General features: G+C 65.4%; 8 protein-coding genes across 8 annotated transcripts in view; 3 read left to right on the top strand and 5 right to left on the bottom strand.

The window, feature by feature from the left end:
- Window positions 1–198: 198 nt before the first annotated feature.
- Window positions 199–644, bottom strand: F751_1045 (hypothetical protein; the record flags this gene model as incomplete). Its single annotated transcript, XM_011397917.1, has 2 exons — window positions 199–409; window positions 631–644. 2 exons carry the CDS (start codon window positions 642–644, stop codon window positions 199–201), a joined length of 225 nt encoding a protein of 74 aa, XP_011396219.1.
- Window positions 645–1332: 688 nt separating this feature from the next.
- On the top strand, window positions 1333–3865 carry F751_1044 (Malate dehydrogenase, glyoxysomal; the record flags this gene model as incomplete). Its single annotated transcript, XM_011397916.1, has 7 exons — window positions 1333–1380; window positions 1494–1612; window positions 1745–2339; window positions 2458–2737; window positions 3083–3245; window positions 3399–3486; window positions 3680–3865. The coding sequence occupies 7 exons, from the start codon at window positions 1333–1335 to the stop codon at window positions 3863–3865; spliced, it is 1479 nt and encodes a 492-aa protein (XP_011396218.1).
- Window positions 3866–4131: 266 nt separating this feature from the next.
- F751_1043 (putative serine/threonine-protein kinase drkA) lies at window positions 4132–7133 on the bottom strand (the record flags this gene model as incomplete). The annotated part of the gene is made up of 7 exons (XM_011397915.1): window positions 4132–4227; window positions 4601–4840; window positions 5039–5446; window positions 5558–5916; window positions 6074–6219; window positions 6433–6497; window positions 6627–7133. The coding sequence occupies 7 exons, from the start codon at window positions 7131–7133 to the stop codon at window positions 4132–4134; spliced, it is 1821 nt and encodes a 606-aa protein (XP_011396217.1).
- Window positions 7134–8281: 1148 nt separating this feature from the next.
- F751_1042 (Spherulin-1B) lies at window positions 8282–9366 on the bottom strand (the record flags this gene model as incomplete). The annotated part of the gene is made up of 4 exons (XM_011397914.1): window positions 8282–8452; window positions 8616–8821; window positions 8955–8985; window positions 9169–9366. The coding sequence occupies 4 exons, from the start codon at window positions 9364–9366 to the stop codon at window positions 8282–8284; spliced, it is 606 nt and encodes a 201-aa protein (XP_011396216.1).
- Window positions 9367–9818: 452 nt separating this feature from the next.
- On the bottom strand, window positions 9819–11757 carry F751_1041 (Cysteine proteinase RD21a; the record flags this gene model as incomplete). Its single annotated transcript, XM_011397913.1, has 5 exons — window positions 9819–10130; window positions 10335–11012; window positions 11322–11402; window positions 11512–11577; window positions 11668–11757. 5 exons carry the CDS (start codon window positions 11755–11757, stop codon window positions 9819–9821), a joined length of 1227 nt encoding a protein of 408 aa, XP_011396215.1.
- A 434-nt stretch (window positions 11758–12191) lies between these two features.
- Window positions 12192–13721, top strand: F751_1040 (hypothetical protein; the record flags this gene model as incomplete). Its single annotated transcript, XM_011397912.1, has 3 exons — window positions 12192–12415; window positions 12965–13253; window positions 13419–13721. 3 exons carry the CDS (start codon window positions 12192–12194, stop codon window positions 13719–13721), a joined length of 816 nt encoding a protein of 271 aa, XP_011396214.1.
- A 572-nt stretch (window positions 13722–14293) lies between these two features.
- Window positions 14294–17103, bottom strand: F751_1039 (Kelch domain-containing protein 4; the record flags this gene model as incomplete). Its single annotated transcript, XM_011397911.1, has 7 exons — window positions 14294–14452; window positions 14766–14939; window positions 15027–15334; window positions 15582–15901; window positions 16233–16471; window positions 16591–16725; window positions 16972–17103. 7 exons carry the CDS (start codon window positions 17101–17103, stop codon window positions 14294–14296), a joined length of 1467 nt encoding a protein of 488 aa, XP_011396213.1.
- A 413-nt stretch (window positions 17104–17516) lies between these two features.
- F751_1038 (Extended synaptotagmin-3) overlaps window positions 17517–19963 on the top strand; it is a gene marked incomplete at both ends in the record, with an annotated part of 4565 nt that continues 2118 nt past the window's right edge. The window contains 4 exons of the mRNA XM_011397910.1: window positions 17517–18135; window positions 18377–18468; window positions 18691–18816; window positions 19097–19912. Of these exons, the coding sequence (XP_011396212.1) occupies window positions 17517–18135; window positions 18377–18468; window positions 18691–18816; window positions 19097–19912 (1653 nt within the window). The remainder of the gene's footprint in view (window positions 18136–18376; window positions 18469–18690; window positions 18817–19096; window positions 19913–19963) is intronic.

Here is a 19963-nt window from a genome sequence, read left to right as displayed (position 1 = left end):
TACAAGCATCACCAGCTGATGTTTTGGTGAACTGCAAGCTTAGAGGATAGCAGCACGGGTCTCGACTGTTTCTCCACTGAGGGCCGGGCTGCCTCCTGACTGAGCTTGAGTACCCATCCTGCTCCCCGAGCCTCCAGATGTGACCGCTGATTCCAGTCCTTGATGCATCCCACTCAGCAGCGCAGGAGTGCCCTCCCATCACCCTCCCAGCTTCACGGCGTCGGCAAGCAGGGCGGCGGTGAGCCCGGCCTTAAAGAAGTTGGCCATCCACAGGCGCAGGGGCCTGGTGGGGGAGCGATAGAAGGCGGCGCTGACCGCCTCGTAGAAGAGCAGCGTGACCACCGCCGCCAGGACATCGTTGATGGAAAGCGCGCCAAACGTCAGCGTCACGATGTTGCCCGCGTAATACCTGCGGCAGCGGTGGGCTCTGGGAGGTGGTGTGTGGCGCAATTTTGCAAGAGAAAACGCAGCGTCGTGAGGTAATTCCCAGCATTGCAAGCTCCTGTTGGCTAGAAAAGAGATCCCGGCACAAACAAGCGGGACAGGAAAGCTGCCCAGTGCTCCCCTCTCCTGGGTGCCCAGGAAGACAACAGCGCTCCCGATCTGCCCCGACACACCCCAGGCCGGCACTGGAACCGGTCCATAAGATCCGCAGAGGCCAGCTGGACTTCAGATACAGCTCAGCCCGACGGGGAAGGGTCAAAATGTATGGCACCAGCCTTCTGGGGGGGCGCTGCTGGCATAGAATCCTGCTGCATGCGGATCGAGAGGGTCTGTGCCTGTCCATTTGCAAGGGAGGAGGGATAAAATGAGGGGAATGGGCACGGTTGCCATGGCAGGTATTCTTTAAACGAACACATGCAGCCTGAAGCATACCTCAGAGTTCTGCTTGCAATAGCCCCAACTGAGGGACTAAGTCTGACGCGCACATCGCTATGAGTAGGCGCCAGTGCTGACATTAAAGATGCACCATGTGGTGACGGTGTTGTTGGCCTCTGGGCGTCACCTGAGTGTGCGTCCAAACGATCTCACATCGGGGAAGTCGAATGTGCTGGAGGACCAAGGGCAGTTTGTCCTCTCAGTATCCTCATCGTGGAGGCGATGCTGATCCACAGCTCCCGCCAGTCAGGGGCCCGAGTTGCCGAGCATGTTTCGAGTGCCGAGATGCTGACTCGACACTCCATTCCGTTTTTGCAAGGAGCGAACAAAACCCGACTTGATACCCGTTGCCACTGCTCGTGCATGCCGTCGGGGTAAGTTATCGATTATTTACAATTCAAGCTAATTTCGACTAGAGTGTAAAGCGGTCGACTGATCCAGGATCCCAGCAGCATGGACCGCGTTTCTCGTCTCTCTGCCCACTTTGTCCACGACACGCAGGTTGGGACGAGCAGAGGGGTGGGATGAATTCTACCTGGAGCCATGGCTTCATCCGCGCTATTACTCAGTCACCATGTTGCCAGCTCCCGTCCGCTCCTCCTTCCCGTCGCCAGGGTTTGGCCGGGAGCGTGCACCCTGAGGCCACCAGCGCCAGCGGTTCTGGCAAGTTCAATGTAGCCCTGCTCGGCGCCGCTGGCGGCATCGGCCAGCCCCTTGCCCTCCTCCTCAAGCAGTGCGTGGGGCCGATGATGAGTGACAGCGAAGATTTGTGCTTCACCTGCCTTGTCTCAGCATGTCGACTTGGAAGTCTTTGACTTCATCCCCAAATCAGTCTCCCTTCGTTCCACCCCCCTCAACCCTCCAGGTCTGCCTACATCAAGGAGCTGAGGCTGTACGACGTTGCCAACACAGCCGGCGTGGCCGCGGACCTGTCCCACATCGCCACCGGCGCCCGTGTGACCGCGCACTCCGGCGCCGAGGCGCTGGGCACGGCGCTGTTCGGCGCGGACCTGGTGGTGGTCCCCGCCGGCGTGCCGCGCAAGCCCGGCATGACGCGCGATGACCTGTTCAACATCAACGCCGGCATCGTGAGGACGCTGGTGGCGGGCGTGGCGCGGTACTGCCCCGCCGCCTGGCTGGCCATCATCTCCAACCCCGTGAACTCCACCGTGCCCATCGCGGCCGAGGTGCTGAAGGCCGCCGGGGTCTACGACCCCGCCCGCCTCTTCGGCGTGACCACGCTGGACGTCGTCCGCGCCCGGGCCTTTGTCGCCGAGGCCACGGGCGCCGCGCCGGAGGCCGTCACCGTGCCCGTGATTGGGGGGCATGCCGGGGTCACCATCCTGCCCCTCCTCTCCGCCGCCGTGCCCCAGCCCAGGCTGTCAGAGGCCGAAGCAAAGGCGCTGATGGCACGCATCCAGGACGCCGGCACAGAGGTCGTCAAGGCCAAGGCATGTCTGGTGTCTGGGCACAGGGGTCGCTGGGGTCGGGAGACCGAAGGGTGGTCTCATCACAGCGGCCTGGTGGCAAAGATTCCAATGCCATCCCCCTCCTCCTCCTCCCGTTACAAAATCGCAGGCTGGCGCAGGCAGCGCCACGCTCTCCATGGCGTATGCTGCCGCCGAGTTTGCCACGTCGTGCCTGCGAGCCAAGGCCGGGGAGCGGGGGGTCGTGGAGTGCGCGTACGTGGCCTCTAACTTGACATCCTCGCCCTTCTTCGCGTCGCCGGTGGAGCTGGGGCCCGGCGGCATCGCCCGCATCCCCCCCTTGCCGCGCCTCAGCCCCCTGGAGCAGGCCGGATTCGCGGCCATGCAGGAGGAGCTCGCATCCAGCATCAACAAGGGCCTGGAGTTTGCGCGTAAATGATGCCCCTGTTTGGCTGGGCTGGGGCTCGTTCACTAAAGTCTTCTGTCGAAGGGCGGATGCTGGGCGACGCCTGGCTCCGTCGCCTTGCTTTAGCTACCATTAGCGTGACGTGTGTCGCAAATTAGATACTGTAGACTTGAAGTCAGCTGAGCCTGTGGCTTGCAGCACCACAGCAGCAAAAGGCGGGTCGGTCGGATCAGAACCTCCCCTGCTCCTGCTGCGCGCGCTGTGTACCGACAGCAACAGCTTTCGTTCGAGGTCTTCAAATTCGGATGTGCGGCTGACTTTGGTCATCTTCCCAAATCGCGGTCACTCACGCACACCCCCGACCCAACAGCCTCCACAATGGCACCATCCGCGATCGAGGTCAATGCCGTTCTCCGGCCACTCCTCCTCAAGGACCTCCGTAACCAGTGCCGGGCTCGGGGCCTCACCCCTGCCGGCAGCCGCGAGTCCTTGATGGACCGCCTACAGGAGCACATGTTGTCCACAGGCGACATGTGAGTCTTGTTTCAGATGGTGACGCCTGGATCACCTCGCTGTAAGCCCACGCCCAGGATTGAGGCGACGGACCCGACGAGACTGGGGTACCAGCAGCATGTGTGCGCACGCCAGGCCGGCTGAACCATCCATTCCTCCCTCCCAATCATTAGGACTATCGTGTCGGATTTCACGGGCGACCTCCTGCCGTCTGCGGTCGGAAATCTCGCGCCGACCCACGCGGATGGCGCTGAAGCCGAGGTGACTAGATGGGAGAGGCCTTGATTGAGGGGGTTGCTCTGCATTCTCGTCCATTCCCAGCCCCATGGGACTCTGGGCTCGAATATCCACACTGCCACACTTTCATCCATCACCAGTTGGGTTACGCCGCATGCACCGTCCCCACCCAGCCTGCCGCGTGTTGTGCCCATGCCGACCAAACCTAACCCCCCAGGGTGAATACAAGGAGAACGCCCCGGGTCACTCGCAGGCCGGTTTCGGGTCCGAGGATGTCTCCGGCCACGTCAAGAACAACTACGTTCGGCCCGAGGGCCAGAACGTGGGCAACTTCCTGACCGGTCGGTCATCCTCTAGGGTGCTGGCCCCGCCCGGCGGGCACACCAACATCACCTTTGGCTAGTGGACATCGCCAGAAGCCGTCGCTCTGGTCGCGACTGGAAGCTGCTGCTTCACGGCCGTGCTCCCACACTACCGTCCTTTTTCCCGGAGTTGCCTGGTGGTGGTGCAGGGGCCGCGACAGGGTCCCTTGCAGTTGGGGGGGGATTGCCCCCCCCCATTACATCCCCCACCGGGCGCAATGATACCACGCCCGCGTCGCCCTTTCCCCTGCTGCATTCCAATGTCAACAGCACAATGAGACTGGAGAGCGGGGAGACATGCTTCCCCTCAGTACGGGGAGCAGTAGCGGGTATCACATGCCAAGCAGAGGTCAAGAACGCGGGCAGCCGCCCCTGCAAAATCAAATGTGGCGCCGGTGATGGGCTTGGAGTGTCAGGTGCAGGCATCACAAGGGGGTCCCGCCAGGGCGCCGCAACACGCGTTTCTGAGCTACTCCTGTGGTCCCCCCGTGGCGTGCACATCACCGTCCAGGTACACTCCAAGCGCCACGTCATCGCAGCCCGGCGCGGGCGCCGGGCGAGGGGCCACGCCCGCCGACCCCGGCGCCGAGCGAGGCGCTGCGTCCGACGCCGCCGCGCTCCCGCCCCTGCGCCGCTGGCGCGAGGCCGGCCTTGCGCGCCACCTGCGGCGCCCAGGCCAGCGCGGCCGGCTTCTGCCCCGCCGGCGTCGACGCCGCGCCGCGCGCGGCCGGGGCGCCGCCGCCGCGCACGCGCAGGGCCTCGACGCGCTCCAGCACCTGGGTGCTGGTGGGCCTCAGCGCGGGCTCGTGGCGCCAGCACTCGCGCAGCAGCTTGGCCAGTGCGGGCGGCGTGCCCAGGGGCATGGCTGGGCGGCGCCGCTCCACGCCCACCGCCACCACCACCTGCATGACGTGCCCCAGCTCCGCCCAGGGCTGCCGCCCTCCCAGCATCTCGTGCACCACCAGCGCCCAGGCCCAGACGTCGGCCGGCGCGGCGACGGGGCCGCCGGAAAAGGCCTCGGGCGCCATGTACGCCGCCGTGCCCAGCCCCGGCTCCGGGGCGGCGTCGGCGGCGTCGGCGCCGCACGCCGCGTCGCGCGGCAGCGCGCGCGCCAGGCCAAAGTCGGCGATGCGCGCCGCCGGGGTGGGGGAGGAGGTCGCGGGTCCGATCGCGCCACCACCCCCGGCACCGTCTCCTTCCCCCGCCAGCAGCACGTTGTGGGACTTGAGGTCGCGGTGGACCACCGGCGGGCGCGCGGCGTGGCAGTGCGCCATGCCCCGCGCCAGGTCAGCGGCCAGCGCCAGCAGCAGGCCGTACTGCGGGCGGCGACCCTGGTCGTGCAGCTTGGCGTGCAGCGAGCCCCCCGCCGCCAGCTCCTGGACCAGGCACAGGTGCCCGGGGGCGAGGCAGGCCGCCAGGTTGGGCACGATGCAGGGGTGGGGCGCCAGGCCGGACAGCACGCCCACCTCGCGGGCCAGCGCGCGCGCCGCGCCGGGGGCGGCCGCCAGCGCGGGGTGGATGCGCTTGACCGCCACTGGCGCGCCGCGCCAGGTGCCGGCGTAGACGCTGCCGGTGCTGCCGGAGCCCAGCAGGGAGAGCACGCGAACCTCGGCCGCCAGCCGCTCGGCGCTCAGCAGCTCCGTCGGCGCGCCGGGGCGGGGCGGCGGCGGGGGCGCCGGGCGCGACGGTGAGGCTGGCGGCGTAGAGCCAGGCATCCCGGGCACAGCCCCCACCGGCTCGGCCACATCCTCACTTGCTCCACCCTGCCCCAGCGTCTCAGCCTCGCCCCCCACTCCTGCAGCCCCTGCCGGATCGGGCGCTGGCGGTGAGCCAGGGCGCGGCCAGGCCTCGCCGTCGGCCGCCAGCACGGCGTGCGCGGCCGCCACCTCGTGCGGCTGGATGGAGGCCGCGGGGTGCAGCGTGGCAACGCTTTCCTGGCTTGCAGGGGAGGCGGGCGCGCCGCTGTCGGCGCGCGACACCGTCGTGCCCAGGGCAAAGTCGTGCGAGGCCTTGCGCAGCGGCGAGGCTGCGGGGCTGCTGTCCTCCGAGAACACCCCGGCGCCGGGGCTGTCGCCCGACCCCAAGGACGCCTCTGCGCGGTTTTGAGGGTCACGCAAGAAGGGTGAAACGGCGGCGGGTGTGGTCGAGGAAGATGCCTCCCTAAGGCTTGTCGCTGGGTTAGACTGTCACCCTGTATTGCCACGCAGCGACACCAAAGTTTCCCCTCCCCAGCCCTCACCACAACCCACCGTCGAAGAGGCTGCTGCCCGCCTGGAAGGTGGGGTTGTGAAAGGCGGCGGAGTCGGAGGCTGAGGGGTTGATGGCCCACCCCATGGCGCTCAGGTCCCTCCGGCGCACAGAGATGTCTACCGTGGGGATGGAGGGCATCGCCAGCCTGCGGTGAGGATGTGTGTGTGTTGTGAGGGGAGGAGGTCGACGGGAGGGCAGGGGGGCGACAGCTGGGTGCGGTAGAGGCGGGGATTGTGCACATGAGGAAGCCGGCATTGTGGACGCCAGGGTGGAGAGCAGGAGGCCCGGGCGATGATGCCCAGAAAGTCAGGAGCCTGCACAATCCCACATCAAATCCGGCAGGCCACACACCTCCCACCTGAGACCCGTGGGTGACACAGCAGAGCGCATGGACGGGGGGCTGCTGTATGGCGAGGGTAAGTCCTGGGGGTGTTGCCCCCAAGCTCCTGGGTGGTTGGCGCCCTGCTGCGGCCAGGTCTGCAGGACCCCCTTTTGTGGGCCGGGGGGTGGCGCCGCCGCGGCGCTGACAGGCGCCTCCGGGGGGGGCCCAACCCGGATCAGGAATTGCTCGCCTGGGGCCGTGTGGCCGGCCTCCGGGTCGTCCTTCCCCTTCCCCAGCTGCTCGGGCTGGGGCTGCGGGCACAGCATGCTCAGCGTGCAGTGGACCAGATGCACCAGCAGGACGAGGAGGCCGGAGGAGCCGATGAGGACGTAGAGCCAGAGGGGGGCCCGGGCCAGCCAGGGCTGCTGCGGGGGCGCCTCATCAATCACCACCGTCGGCTCCTTGTCAGCGTGGGCTTCAGGGGGCACTGGGGGGTCTGGCGATGGCGGTGGGATGGCCAGGGGAGGGGCTTGGACCTCCGACGGCTCCGGGTCAAGGCTTCCCGCCTCCCTCCCCTCGTCCGCAGCGTCAGGCTGGGCCCCAGCTGCTGCCAGGCCCACCTCAGCAGGCTGTGCTCCTGCTGCAGGGGTCACTGCTCCCAGGGTCCCAGAGCCGTCGTCACCCTCGAGCCCAACCGACGCGGCGGCCTCCAGCAGGAAGCGCGTCCCTGGCCCCATGTCGTACCAGCCAGGAAGCGTCTGTGAGAGCCGGCGCGCGCGCGGGCCGATGCCGCGCGCCGCCAGGCTTTCCTCCACCAGCTCCTTGACTCGCTCCTCCAGGAGCGCGCGCTGCGACCCGTGCTGCTCCTCCATCAGCTGTTGGGCGGCAGCCTCCACAGGGGACTGGCGGGGGAAGACGGGCTGGGAAATGATCACGTCCAGCAGCCGGGCGCGGGGGCCGTCCTTGCACCTTTGGAAACCGTAGGAGCACCAGACGTCTGACATGGAGTCTGCATGGGGTGACACAGGGTGAGCTATGGCTGGCTGGACTGTCAATCATGTCTGCTCAACGGGAAAGGCGGGGCGGTTCCATGCATCATATGGGACACCAGCCACTGGCAACTCCAGCGAAAAAATTCAAGAGACAGAAGTGTCCTAACAACGGTATGCTCATGAAATAAACAGGAATCATTGTCTTCCAGGTATTGCTGCCGGTCACAGCAAGAAGTGGACCTGGCTTGCCAAGCCAACCCATGCTCCCCACCCGCAACAATTGTGGAGCGAGGAGCGTGGCGCCAACTCGATGCATGCACCCTCCCAGACTCGTCATCAACGTATCGAACGTTTATACCTAGCTCTGATGAGGCTTGTACCATCGCAAGCGGCCCCATCCGAGCCAGCACCAAAGCTAGGCAGAGCGTGCCGACCAACATGTTGACTAGGTGAACGACTAGCGTAAGCCCTTTCGGGACGCTGGAGGTCTCTTGCTCCTCATCATATATGTCGAGTATACTATACAAACTGTGAAATGGCGATGTGAGAGCTCGTGGGCGCTCCCTGGAGGTATGAGTGGGGGGGGTGGTTAAGCTGCACAGCATGCAATCCATGCATGGGGCAACCACGAATGCGGAAGCCGGGAGCACAATCGGCTGCCACTGAATTCCCCATCCAGCCTTGCGCCCAATCGAGTGCTTCTCACTTCGATGTGCCAGACGGCGATTGTGTCTGAGACGAAGCAGGACGACATGAGATTCACACAGCATGCGCTGACAAGCACCACCTTTGCAGGGCGCCGGGAAAACAACATCATGTACGGGGCTATCCAGTCAAAACAAGCGGTCGACCAGGCAGCGTGGGATCACTTTGGCCCATTCTCAGGCCCAAATTCACATCTCAGGCTGGGCGCCGAGGAGACGACGTCCCTGGGTGGACTGACTCTTCACCATGCACTTTGCCATGCACTCATCGGCCTCGGCGATGAAGTTGGTGGTCGGCGCACCCAGAACCAGCTCCGCGTACGCCATCTCGCTGATATTCAGGCTCGCCATGACCACCGCCTGATGGGCGGTTGCACACAGATTGCAGAGGGTGAGGACATGGGAACAGTGAAACTGGGGGAGGCCCCCTCATGTGGACAGTCCCCATTCCATGGCAAGCAGCAGCAAGATCATGTGCCTGCCGGCTCCACATCTGCTCCTCCCCACGATGAAACACTCATACCTGAGGAAGATTGACGAGCGCCGGCACAATATTGACTGTGGCGCCCTGCGCATCGTTGTAGGTGATGGTATAGGTGGCGGGGCTGCACCCAGTGTTGTACTGGTAGTGTACAAGGCCCTGGGGAAAGACGGCAGAGGTGCCTGAGGTGATGGTGTTCTCCACTGCTGTCCCATTCTCCTGGACGAACCCAACCATGAGGGACTCGGCTGCAGGAGGGTGGCTGGTGGTAGGCTTGAGTCGGCGACATTTAGGGGGGGGGTGCCAGAATTATGCGTATCCAGGTGCCATCAGGGCACACAGAAGGTTGATCATGCAAGGCAGCACCCTCCCCCGGCGCACCATTGATGGCGTACAAGAGGCCCGCTGCGTTCTGGTGGATGTGAGGGCTGCGCACCGCACAGGGCTCCAGTGTGAAGCTTGTTTGCGAGATACCAAGTCCCTGAGATGGGTAATTTTGTAGCACCTCGGCATGAGAGTCGGGGAACCTCCAGGTTGGAGGGGGTTTCAATCCAGGTCATTGCCGGAGCGGGGGCATTCGAGATCGTGGACTCACCTCGAGTGCGGGCCACTCGCGCGCGGTACGCCGCTGCGACACGCCCCCTACCGACAGTGCATTGGGGGAGGGTGTTGGTGGGGTGTACACGAATTGGGACGCAGGGATGGCCTCCAGGGTTTCGCTGGTGACGGCAGCCTGGGCTCCGGCGCAGGACACCGCAAGAGCCAGGAACACGAGGGCGATCTTGTCATTCATTGTAGAGTATATGAATGCTTGGATGTTGAAAGGGTTTGAGGCTGGAAGGCTGGGTTTGGCATTGTTAGGGTCATGATGAGGGCAGCAAGGTGCGCGCGTCAGCAGCCCCTCCGCTCTGGCACCTGTCCCCGGTCGGTCCCCGGTGCAGCGAATCGGCAGGGTGGAGTGGCAGCAAAATGGACCGGTCCGCTGTACGGCAGGAATCCCAGCCGGCGTAAAATTTTTAGAAACATGTCTTTTGGTTACACACACTGAGAAAGTACAGAGGCAGGCCTGGAAAAAACCTTGAATGACCGGCTTGGGAGCCAGGGCCGGTGGTGTTCTGACACAGGGAGGAGGCGGTGGTGGTACATGGCGCGATCGTCGGCCGAGTGTGCACGGGCAAGGAAGCCGCGTGGTGCCTCTGGGAAGGGGTTGGGGGGGCGTCTGCCCCGTCATCCGCCCCAGCTCGCTCAGGCGGCAGCGGCATGCGCGCGGGGGCGCAGCGCCTCCCACCAGCCCGAGGTGTCTGGCAGGTGGCGGGTGGCGTCCACCTTGTCGATCATGGGCTGGGACCCCTCTAGCACGCCCGCGGCGGCCAGGCAGCGCCCCGCCAACGTGTCGCAGACCGGCAGGTTCTGGGGGCAGCAGTGCTGGTGGTCGTCGCAGCAGATGGCGCCGTCCAGAGGGCAGCAGGCCCAGGTGAAGCAGTAGCCGAAGAACTCGCGCATGCAGCAGCAGGTGGAGGAGGCGGGGCAGGCGGTGGTGGGGTCGCAGACCACGGGCTGCGGCGCGGGCGGGCCCGGCGGGGGCGGGGGCGGCGCGGGGGGCGTGGGCGGCGGCGTGGGCGGGTTGGGCCCCTTCTTCACTGGGTAGCTGGCCTGCATGGCGATGCCGCACTGGCCGGGGCCCGCCGGCGCCGCGATCTCGGCGCGCAGCAGGCGGATGTACCCTGCGTCGCCCCAGGCGCCGCCCCACGAATTCTTCACGATCCAGAACGGCACGTCCGCGGTGCCGTTGTTCTCGGAGCCGTAGCCGACCACCAGCACGCCGTGGTCGAGCGCGGTGCCGCAGGGCGTGTCAAACACGCCGCCCGCGTAGAGCTGGAAGGGGCGCTGGTCGGCCTCGATGGCCACCGCCACCGGCTGGCGCGCCACCGCGGCGCGCAGCGCGCCCTCGTCGAAACGCGGCACGTCCTCGTACCCGTCGATGGTCACCACGTGGCGAGCCTCGCGCGCCGGATCGCACACCCCCTCCGCCGCCCTGTACCCGTAGTCGGCCTCGGTGTCCAGGCCCCCGTTCCTGATCACGTACTCGTACGCAAAATCCATGAGGCCGCCGTGGCAGCCATGGTCGCGCTCGCGGTCGCAGTCCACCAGCTGCTGCTCCGACAGCGAGTCCAGCTTGCCCGTGACGATCGCGGAGATGCCCTCGATCGCGCCCGTGGTGGCAAACGCCCAGCAGCTCCCGCACATCTTCTGGTTCTTCACCTCGGACACTGCGCCCTGCTTGCGCCAGTCCACCGCCTCCGGCAGCGCGGCGGGGTTGGTCGCAGACAGGCGCGCATCCTCGTGCCGCGGCCGCTGCGCCGCCAGGTCGGGCCTGAAGCCCAGCGCACGCACGCGATACTCGTCCTGGGTCAGGTCGGCCCAGGTGCCCATGCCCAGCTGTGTGGAGGGGGGTGGGGTGGGGGGGGGGAGGGAGGGGTTTGCAGTATCAAGGCAGGGGCTGAGGCAGATGAGGATGGGACCGACGCAGTCCACGACAGAGGCTGTAAATACCACAGGGGCAGCGGATGCGAGATACAGCAGCCAAGATGCGATGATGATGATTTAATAGGTGCCTGCGCGGCAGTAGTGAGCCTGTAGTATCGAGCACCATGAGAACCCCACCATGACGCCCATGGAATTGCCCAGCCCCACCGGCTCCCCACACCCTGGCAACCACAACCCTACACCACCCAACTCTCCGCTCACCCAGTGGCTGGTGTGCGCGGCGTTATACTCAATCACATACTGCAGATTGTCCATCCAAATGGCAAATCGGTGCTCGTACTCCTGCATCGTGGTGGCAGGACCGGAAGTCAGTCTCGACCCTCGTCTGGACTGATCGGGCCGAGAGGGGCCGAGACGCGGGCCCCTGCATTCCGGGCTGGCTCATCCTCACCTCGATACGATCGTACGCTTTGTTCAGCTCCCTAGTCCAGAAGTCGAACGCACCGCGCGGGTCGGTCTGCTCGGGAGTGGAGCGGGGTCATAGATTGCTGGCGTTTGAAACGCGTGCGCTCCTAAAGCCACCACGGAAACCTCATCGCCGCCTCACCTGGGCCTGAGATAGAAACACATGGTGGCTCTGAAGATCGAAGGCGCTGCCCAGGGCCAGGAGGCCGAACAAAAGGGCGACACGCAGCATTTTCACCCTAGACCGCAACACGGAATTGTTGGGATTCTTGACCCAATCAAAGGTCTCGACAACGCAACAAAAGCAGAGGCTCAGATTCGCCGAGCCTTGACGATTTACCGATTTACTGGGACGGAACAGAGTGGTCGTCCCTCTCATCATCTGGCCTCTGTGGCATGTCGGGGGAGACCCCGGAACTTGTTATCCCTGCACGAATTGACAGATGGGCTCAGAGGGCGCTACGAAGTTGCATGGGAGGCCAAAAGATGCGCAGCATTGGGGAAAGGATTTGCATCCGGGATTAGACTGCACAGCAGGGCACAAAAAAGGACTGTCACTCTTCAGCGCGAGAAGAGGCGCAGTCCGTCGTCCCTGTGGCCGGCCGGGCCTTTCATCCTCCGACCTCCCGAGCATGCCGGGCGCATTCTGGTAGAAAAACAAACTCCATGACAGACGTGGCTGATCCCGTGTCACGGCCGACGCGTGAGGACAAGCAGGATGGCGAGCCGGGTCTCGAGGCCGGGCCGCGAGACACGCGCTTCGAATTCGATGCCCCTCGATACTACGATTTCGGCAATGGCAGCCCAGAGTCCACCATGGATCGACCGGATGACTGGTTCAGCACGAAGGCGACTGCCGGTGGGAAGACGGGGGGAGCTGTAGGATTTAGGTGGGCAGGCTTAACTCATGTTCACTCCATGAGCAGGGTGTCCGAGCCCATCCCGATGTATGCAGGCCTGAGGACACCACCTGGGATTGCAAAGGACTCCAATCCTCCTGCACCAACCACGACTCCCAAGGCCAGCCAGGTACAGTGCTCGAGGTTGAGCTCCCGCAGCCGCAACTTTGCAAAACTGCGATATTGTGGTGCCCAAACCCTTGCAACCTCTCACCCCATACCAAAGTCGTCGGAGAACAAGCTCGCCAGCCAGCCGGCCGGCAAGGCCAGCAGCAAGCGCCCGGCCTTGGCATCCATCACGAATACTGTGCTGGATGTCGAGGCGGCGACGGCTGCGGTCGCAGCGGTTGATGAAGAGCAGGATACGACCATAGAGTTGCTGCTGGACGACGGGTGAGGCTGGGGTGTACTCGGAATGGTTTCTGTGAGACCATCCCTGCGGCTGAGTGATCAGGGAGCCTCAGGTTCTATTTCCAGGGCTTACAAGCCTGCGAAATGCACCCCCTTTGACGCAGCCTGACCCCTTCCCCTGTGCTGCAGGCCGATCCAGGACCCACCCCAGGGTTCCGCCCCTGCGCCGGAGAAGGGAGCGGGGGCCCAGCCCAGCCGCCCAGACCCGCCGGTGCTCTCGCACGGCATCACGGGAAAGGCGGCACGCGCTGTTGTTCTGCCGCCGCAGCCCGAGGTCCCCGCGCCCAGGCGGACGGGACAACCCTCCCACCGGGCAGGTCCCGCCTCGCAAACCGCGCGGACCCCTGTCGAGGCCGGGTCGCAGGCCCAGAAGAAAGCACGGGTGCATGGCATGCGCACCCGCTCCGCCGCCAGCGAGGTGCGTCCCGGAAATTTTAGCCATTCTGTTGTTGGGGTGTCCTTGCTGGCTGGCCTGGAGGTCAGGAATAGGATGTTGCATTGCATCTCTCCGTCCACATCAACCCCCGCCCGGCCCCTACCTCCCATCTTATAAAACCCTGCGCTTCCCCCTGATTCCCAGCAGGAGCCCCCCCCCGCCTCACCATGGAGGTCGAGAGCAGAGCGCATCGCAGAGTTCGAGGGGCGGCAGCCGGCCCGATCATCCCATGCAGCGGCGCGCACAAGAGCAGGAGGAAGGGCTGGGCCCGCGAAGCGGCCGCGGAACGAAGGCGCCGAGACCGGCGCGGGGAGTGGCCTGACCCTGCCGCGCTCGCCAGCCCTGGCCACGCGGAAACGGGCTCGGCCGCCGCGCTTCAAGCCCAGGGAGGAGGTGGAGGCGGAGGAGATGGCGGCGATGCCCCCCTTCCGCGCTCGCCAGCTGGAGTGAGCTGGGCTGGAAAGGGGGCCGATCGAGGGTCCAATGGGCTGGGAAGTCGGTGATGGGGGCCGTGCTGGAGGGCTGTTCTGCTCCCGCTCCTGGGATGCTGTGGAACTCGCGCGGCAGTCTCTCACTCCTCCTCAGCCCCGGCTACCCACCCACCCCCCTCACACCTGCAGCAAGAGTATATTCTCAGAGGAGTCGAAGCAACGGGGGGTGCCCATAGTGGCCCCTCGGCTGCCCACAGCCCAGGACCCCTTCCACCTCGTTACCGACCGGAGAGCCGCTGCCCATGCGCGCGCCCCCGGCATCAGGTAGCCAGGGCATGCCCCCTGTGCGGCTTCCCAAGCAGCCCTGTATGGCACAGGCCTGTCGGAAGTGGAGCTGCACCCCCCAGAGCGTGCTGTGTGTGCCCTTGCTGCGCTTGTCCTGCATGTGCCCCCTTTCTTTTCGAGTCATGTGATGCCGAGGAGGAGTGAGCCTCGTCAATGTTACAACACAGCGCTGAGTGACAAGACTGCCTGGCGATGCGAGTGGGACTGCTTCTGCCCCCACCGGCTCGAGCACCGCACTGGCCCCGGTCACTCCGCCTCCGAGTCGCTGTCCTCCTCGTCGGACTCCCAGTCGCTGAGGTCCTTCAGCTCCTCCCCGCCCGTGTTCTCCTGCACGCACGTCCACCCGTCCAGCTTGGAGAGGTCCAGGCTCCACACGTCGTCCAGCACCACATCCGTGTGCGCCACCTGTTTGTGATGGGTGGTGGATTGTGGTGTGTGACTCATGGTAACGAGGATGAGCAGCATACGCATTGATGCCATGTCAGAGTCGCATGGCGAGCACATGCCATGGATAGGACTCCCCTGTCGCGACACATGCATGATGTCACGGCCCCGCCCCCAGCCCCCAGCCCCCTAGCCCCAAGCCCCTCTACATAGGCGCGGCTCCCCCATCCCCCCCTGCCCAGGGTTGCGCCCTGACCTCCACCATGCCGCCCAGGAGCCAGAGCGTGTTGCGAGCCACGGCCATGAGGGGGGCGGCCCGCGCGCGCGGCTTCACCGTGTCGGCCGACGCGCCGACGTCCACGCCATAGAGCGCGGGGGAGTAGAGCAGCTCCGACACCGCGCCGCCCAGCTTGTAGGCGGTGTAGGCCTTGCGCACTGCATATCCGCGGAAGCTGGCCTGGATGCACGTGGCCGCCGCCTCCAACCGCGCCCGCTGCGCCGGCGTGACCTGGAGAGCGCTCCCGTCCGCGAGGGCGGGCGCGCCGTCGGCGCCGCCGGCAGCCGCGCCCGCCCTCTTCCCGCGCGGCGCGCGGACGGCCAGGGGGAACCAGCGCCGCGTCTCCAGATCAAACTGGTAGGCCTCATTGAAGAGCTCGGAGTAGACGCGGTCGCGGCCGCCGGCCTGGTCCACCACTCCGCCGAAGTAGACGGCGCGGCGGCCGTGCCGCGCCATGCCGAAGCCGGTGCGGGCACTGGGCGCCATGCCCGCCTTCCTCACGCGCTCCCAGGCGCCGGACTTGGTGTCGTAGCACCACACGTCGTCATGCACGACGCCCTTTCCACCCTCGTCGTCGTCGTCACCGGCCGACTTGCGCTTGGCGGCCTTGGCGGCGGGGTCCTTGTCTGGTGCATGGATGGAAGGAGGGGGGGAGGGGGGAGATTATTGATGAGGCCTGGTTTCCAGCGAGAGGGGTCCCCGAGCAGGCACTTGCGTCACAGCCACGCGGAGGTTGGAGTGCAGGTGTTGGAGCAGCACCAGACACAGAGCAATCCTGGGACAGCAGAGTCGTTGAGTGATGCTCATACGCACCTTCCTCCCAAAGGGATATGTTCATCATGCCCATGCCAACCTTGCATCAACAACACACACCAGGAGGGGGGAGGACCGAGTAGCCGCCGAAGACGAAAAGGAGCTCGCCGTGGACTGCCAGCTGGCAGCCCCCGCGCGGGCTGGGCCAGCTGGAGCCGGTCTGCGTGGTGGGACCCAGGCACTCCCACTGCAGGTCGGTGAGGTGGAAGGCCCAGAGGTCGTTGTAATACTTGGGCTCCTTCCCCGCGTCCCAGAACCCGCCAAAGAGCAGCAGGCGGTTCCGCTGCAGCACCATGCGGTGCCCGCTCCGGGGGCTGGGGCCGCCCCTGCCGGGCAGCTGCTCCCAGGACCAGTCGGCCAGGTTGAGGCGCCAGAGATCGCTGCGATCGTGGCAGGCAGGTGGTAGGGGGTGGGTCGGTGGCTGTGCGATGAGGCATGAAACATTGGCTACTGTATACGGAGTTACAAGCTAGGTTGAGAGCCCAAAATACAATGCCCTCAACAGCTGGCAGAGCTGTGTGTCTGGCACTGACTTGGATGGACCATTCCAGAACCCAAACAGAGAGTATATGCCCTGGTGTGAGCTAGTCGGTGTTCCCCTTGGACAAAATGACAATCCTACCCCCAAGCACACCCCAGCTGCTAAGCTCAATGAACCCCACCATGACCCTCCCCCCTCCCAAATCCCGCCATCCTCCCCAGTGCACCCACTTGTAGTGGCGGAACTTCTCTTGGTTGAGGCTGGTGAACTCCCCGCCAAACACGTACATGTGGTACTTGGTCATCACGCTCTGGTGGGAGCTGCGAGGAAGGGGGCCCTTGGGCGACACGATGCGACGCCAGGCCACCTTTTCCACATCCAGCACGAAGAGGTCGGCGTACACATGGGTCTTGTCCTTCTCGCTGTCGTACCACTCCCCACCAAACAGGATCAGCTCATTCTCTTTCTGCTGGGGCCAGGGTGACGGCGGGGGTTGCTGACGGCTGCTGGGGGGCACGGTCGAGGAATGACCAAACATGCCCCTGGCTGTGCCGTCCCATTCAAGCCTCTCCGCTCAACACCTCAAACCTGGCTGGGTAGGAGGTTGAAGGTGCTATAGACGCGTGGAGATGGGCGCACGCCCGGCTCCACACGAATGGCTGTGGCTGCAGCATCCTCAAGCTTGAACTTGGCCAGCAAGGCATCGATGTCGTCCTCACCCCCCTATGAGGGTGTTCAGATGGGAAATTTCAAGGGAAGAAACGCTTACCCTGGCGTGAGTATCAGGGGCCACGTGGGACAGTGGTGCACAAAACCTCCCGGCTGCTGCAGGGAAGTTCCGGAGTACCGACCAACTTCCATCGGATCGTGCAGTCAGCAGCCCATCCCTGGCAACAACGCGGGAGACAGCCGATCCGTATACAGCCAGGACCATCTGGTTGGGAGTCACTTGCAGCTCAGGCATCCCACCTGCGTCTTGCGTTCCAGCCTGCGCACTGCCTTTCCCTCGTTCTGCTCGGACTTGCGGGCGGTCTTCTCGGCTCCTGCACCCGGCTTGCCACCTCCCTTGGCCTTCTTGCGCTTGTCCCTGCCGGAACCCATCTGGGTTGTGTCCTTACTCAGTGTATATACCAATCAGAAAGACGACCTGGGCATGGGCTGCTGGCGCTCCATTCACGTCGGCTAGAAGCCTCGGAGTCCGAGCACGTACTACCCCAGTGACGCCCAGCGAGGTCCTTGGACAGGTGCGTTGGTACCTAGTTCACCCACCACCTCTGCGTATCTCGATGATATCGATCAGTGGGGTATGCATGTGCGTGCTGGCCGGGCCGGCATGCTCACGCGCCGGCGCTCCCATCGCTGTCCACCTGGCATGTGGCTTGGGGAGTACCCACCCCAGTCCTCCCGGGGGCCCATCCACGAGTACCACCCGTGCAACCTCCCTTCCCACAAGCGGCACAACCAAGCACCTCTCACCCACCCTGCCCCCACCATGCCATGCGGAGGCAGCCAGGATGCCCTCCCTGCCGCCAGCCCTGAAGGAGGCATGCACCACCGCCGACATCTCGGCGATGCTGCACTCCATGCACGCCGCCTCCCACCACCCTGCGCCCTGGCTCAGCCCCAGTGCCGCCTTCCTGCTGGGCGCCGTCGCTTGCCTGGCCTGCCTCCTGGCGGGCTGGGTCACGCTGCAGCGCTCCAGCAGCCTGCGCTCCAAGCTGGAGGGTCTTGCCAAGGCGGCGCGCGAGGGCCTGTCCCCCGCCACCCTGTCCTCCCTCTTCGGCGGCGACCTGCCCGCCTGGCTGGCCTACCCCGACGTGTCACGCATGGAGTGGGCCAATGTGGCGCTCAAGGGTCTCTGGCCCCAGATTGACGCCGCGGCCACCAAGTGGGCGGTGCTGGACGGCAACCTGGAGCCGCTGCTGAATGGGACCACCTTCTGGCGCCCCGCCTGGCTGGCCTCCTCGGGCATCTCCGTCAAGGGGCTGGCGCTGGGGAATCAGCCCCCGGTGATCACCGGGGTCCGGGCCTATGCGCGGGACGAGGATACTTGCACCGACAGGGTCATGGTGGACTTCCACTTCACCTGGTCGTCCAAGATGGAAGGCGAGTTTATTGCTGCATGCGCATGGCGTGGTGGACAAAAGCCTGCAACCGGCTTGGGAGATGTGAGGGTTGGTATTTGCCATGGGATGCAGTCATCAGAGCAAAGTGGCATTGCGGTAGTCTATGCAAGTCGCCCACACCTAGGTCTGGGGCGTTCCTAGCCCCACGTCCTCTCCCGTGTGGCCCGTGCTGGGGCCCCTTCTTTATGCCTCTGACGCTGCAGGGCCGGTCCCAACACCCCTCTTCACTTCCTCTGTCACCCCGCCAGTGAGGATGGACATCCAAGTGCTGCCGGAGAATGCCCGGCTGCCCATCATCGGGCAGCTGGCCGCCTTCATCACCCGCCGCTCTATCGTCAGGGTCAGTGTGTGTGGGAGGGCGGGGTTGCAAAGGAAAGGATGAACCTATATGCATGTCAACGTCGAATCCCCACCCTTACCTCGGCATGCCTGCACAGGCTGCCAGGTTTTCCTGGACGCCAAGCCGGGCTCATTGCAGTGAGAGTGCACCAGACAAGCACCCCCCCGAGCCTGCTATGCACCACTCGTTTCACTTTCTGTCCCTTGTCACGCACCCACACAGGTGTTTGTCAAGGACCTGGTGGTGTCTGGGACTCTGAGGACCCAGCTGCGCCCCCTGCTGAACGAGATCCCGGTGGTGGGGGCGGCCAAGGTCTCCTTCCTGGGCACCCCCGTTTTCAGCTACAAGGTGTGAGGATGAGCTGTCATGGAGTGGGGGTGGGGGAGACAGGGGTGAAGGGGTTGAACAGGCATCTTGGGCACCAGGATGCTGTGATGTTCGTGGTGGGGATGCCTGGGATGATCGGATGTCCCTGCACCAGCGGGCTTGCAGCCCAGCTGCTGCAAACTCTCTGTGATAGCTGCCATCGTGGGTGCTTGCAGGGTCAGCGCACCTCCTCCTCCGCCCAAGACCCCGGTGTCTCATTGTCATCCCCCCTGACGACCACCAAGTCCACACTCACTCACAGGTGTCCAGCTACGGCGTGAACCCGCTCTTCATCCCCGGCCTGGAGCACTTCATCAACGGCTTCGTCTCCGGCACCGTCCTGCAGCCCTTCACCTACCCCGACGGCTTCGTGGTGAAGCTGGACCCCGGCGCCGACGACAGCGTGGCGGAGCTGCCCGAGGGCCTGCTGACGGTGGTGATCAAGGAGGCCACGGGCGTGCCGCGCATGGACCTCATCGGCGGCGCCGACCCCTTCGTCAAGCTGTGGGTGGCAGAGGGCACCAAGCTGAACACGAGTGTGAAGGCGCGCACGCGCCACCCGCGCTGGAACGAGACCTTCCGCATGACGGTGCACGATGTGGCGCACCAGTCGCTGCGCCTCATCCTGCTGGACGCCGACGCGCTGCGCGCCGACGACGAGGTGGGCCGCGTGGAGCTGGCGCTGGCGGACCTGGACCTGTCCCAGCCCCGGGACCTGGTGGTCACCGTGCCGCGGACGGGGCGGCGTGAGCGCAAGCACCGTAGCGACCAGGTGGGGTTCACCGCCGCGCAGGCGCGCGTCGCCGCGACCCCGGGCGTGGGCGGGGAGTCGGGCAGGGGGCTGGACCTGGACGGCCATGCCACGCGCACCGGCCCGGCGGGGCCTGCGCGCCCGGCAGATGAAGGAAGGGGGGAGAGTGAGGGGAGTAATGGAGACCGGGGGGAGGAGGCCCGCGAGGAAGAGGGCAAGAAGGCGGGCGTGGTGCGGCACGATGCCGCCGCGGCCGCCGAGGGCGTGCCGCTGTGGCGAGAGGAGGAGCCGGAGACCGCGCCGGGGCAGACCAGCGCGCGGCAGCGGGTGGGGCGCCTGGCCGAGCAGTCGCTGGAGATCTTCAACCTGCGCAAGGCC

The sequence above is a fragment of the Auxenochlorella protothecoides genome, assembly GCF_000733215.1.
Source record: "Auxenochlorella protothecoides strain 0710 unplaced genomic scaffold scaffold122, whole genome shotgun sequence".
Lineage (NCBI taxonomy): Eukaryota > Viridiplantae > Chlorophyta > Trebouxiophyceae > Chlorellales > Chlorellaceae > Auxenochlorella > Auxenochlorella protothecoides.
Note: the sequence above shows the minus strand (reverse complement) of the source record. Positions and strands in the feature narration are given on the sequence as shown.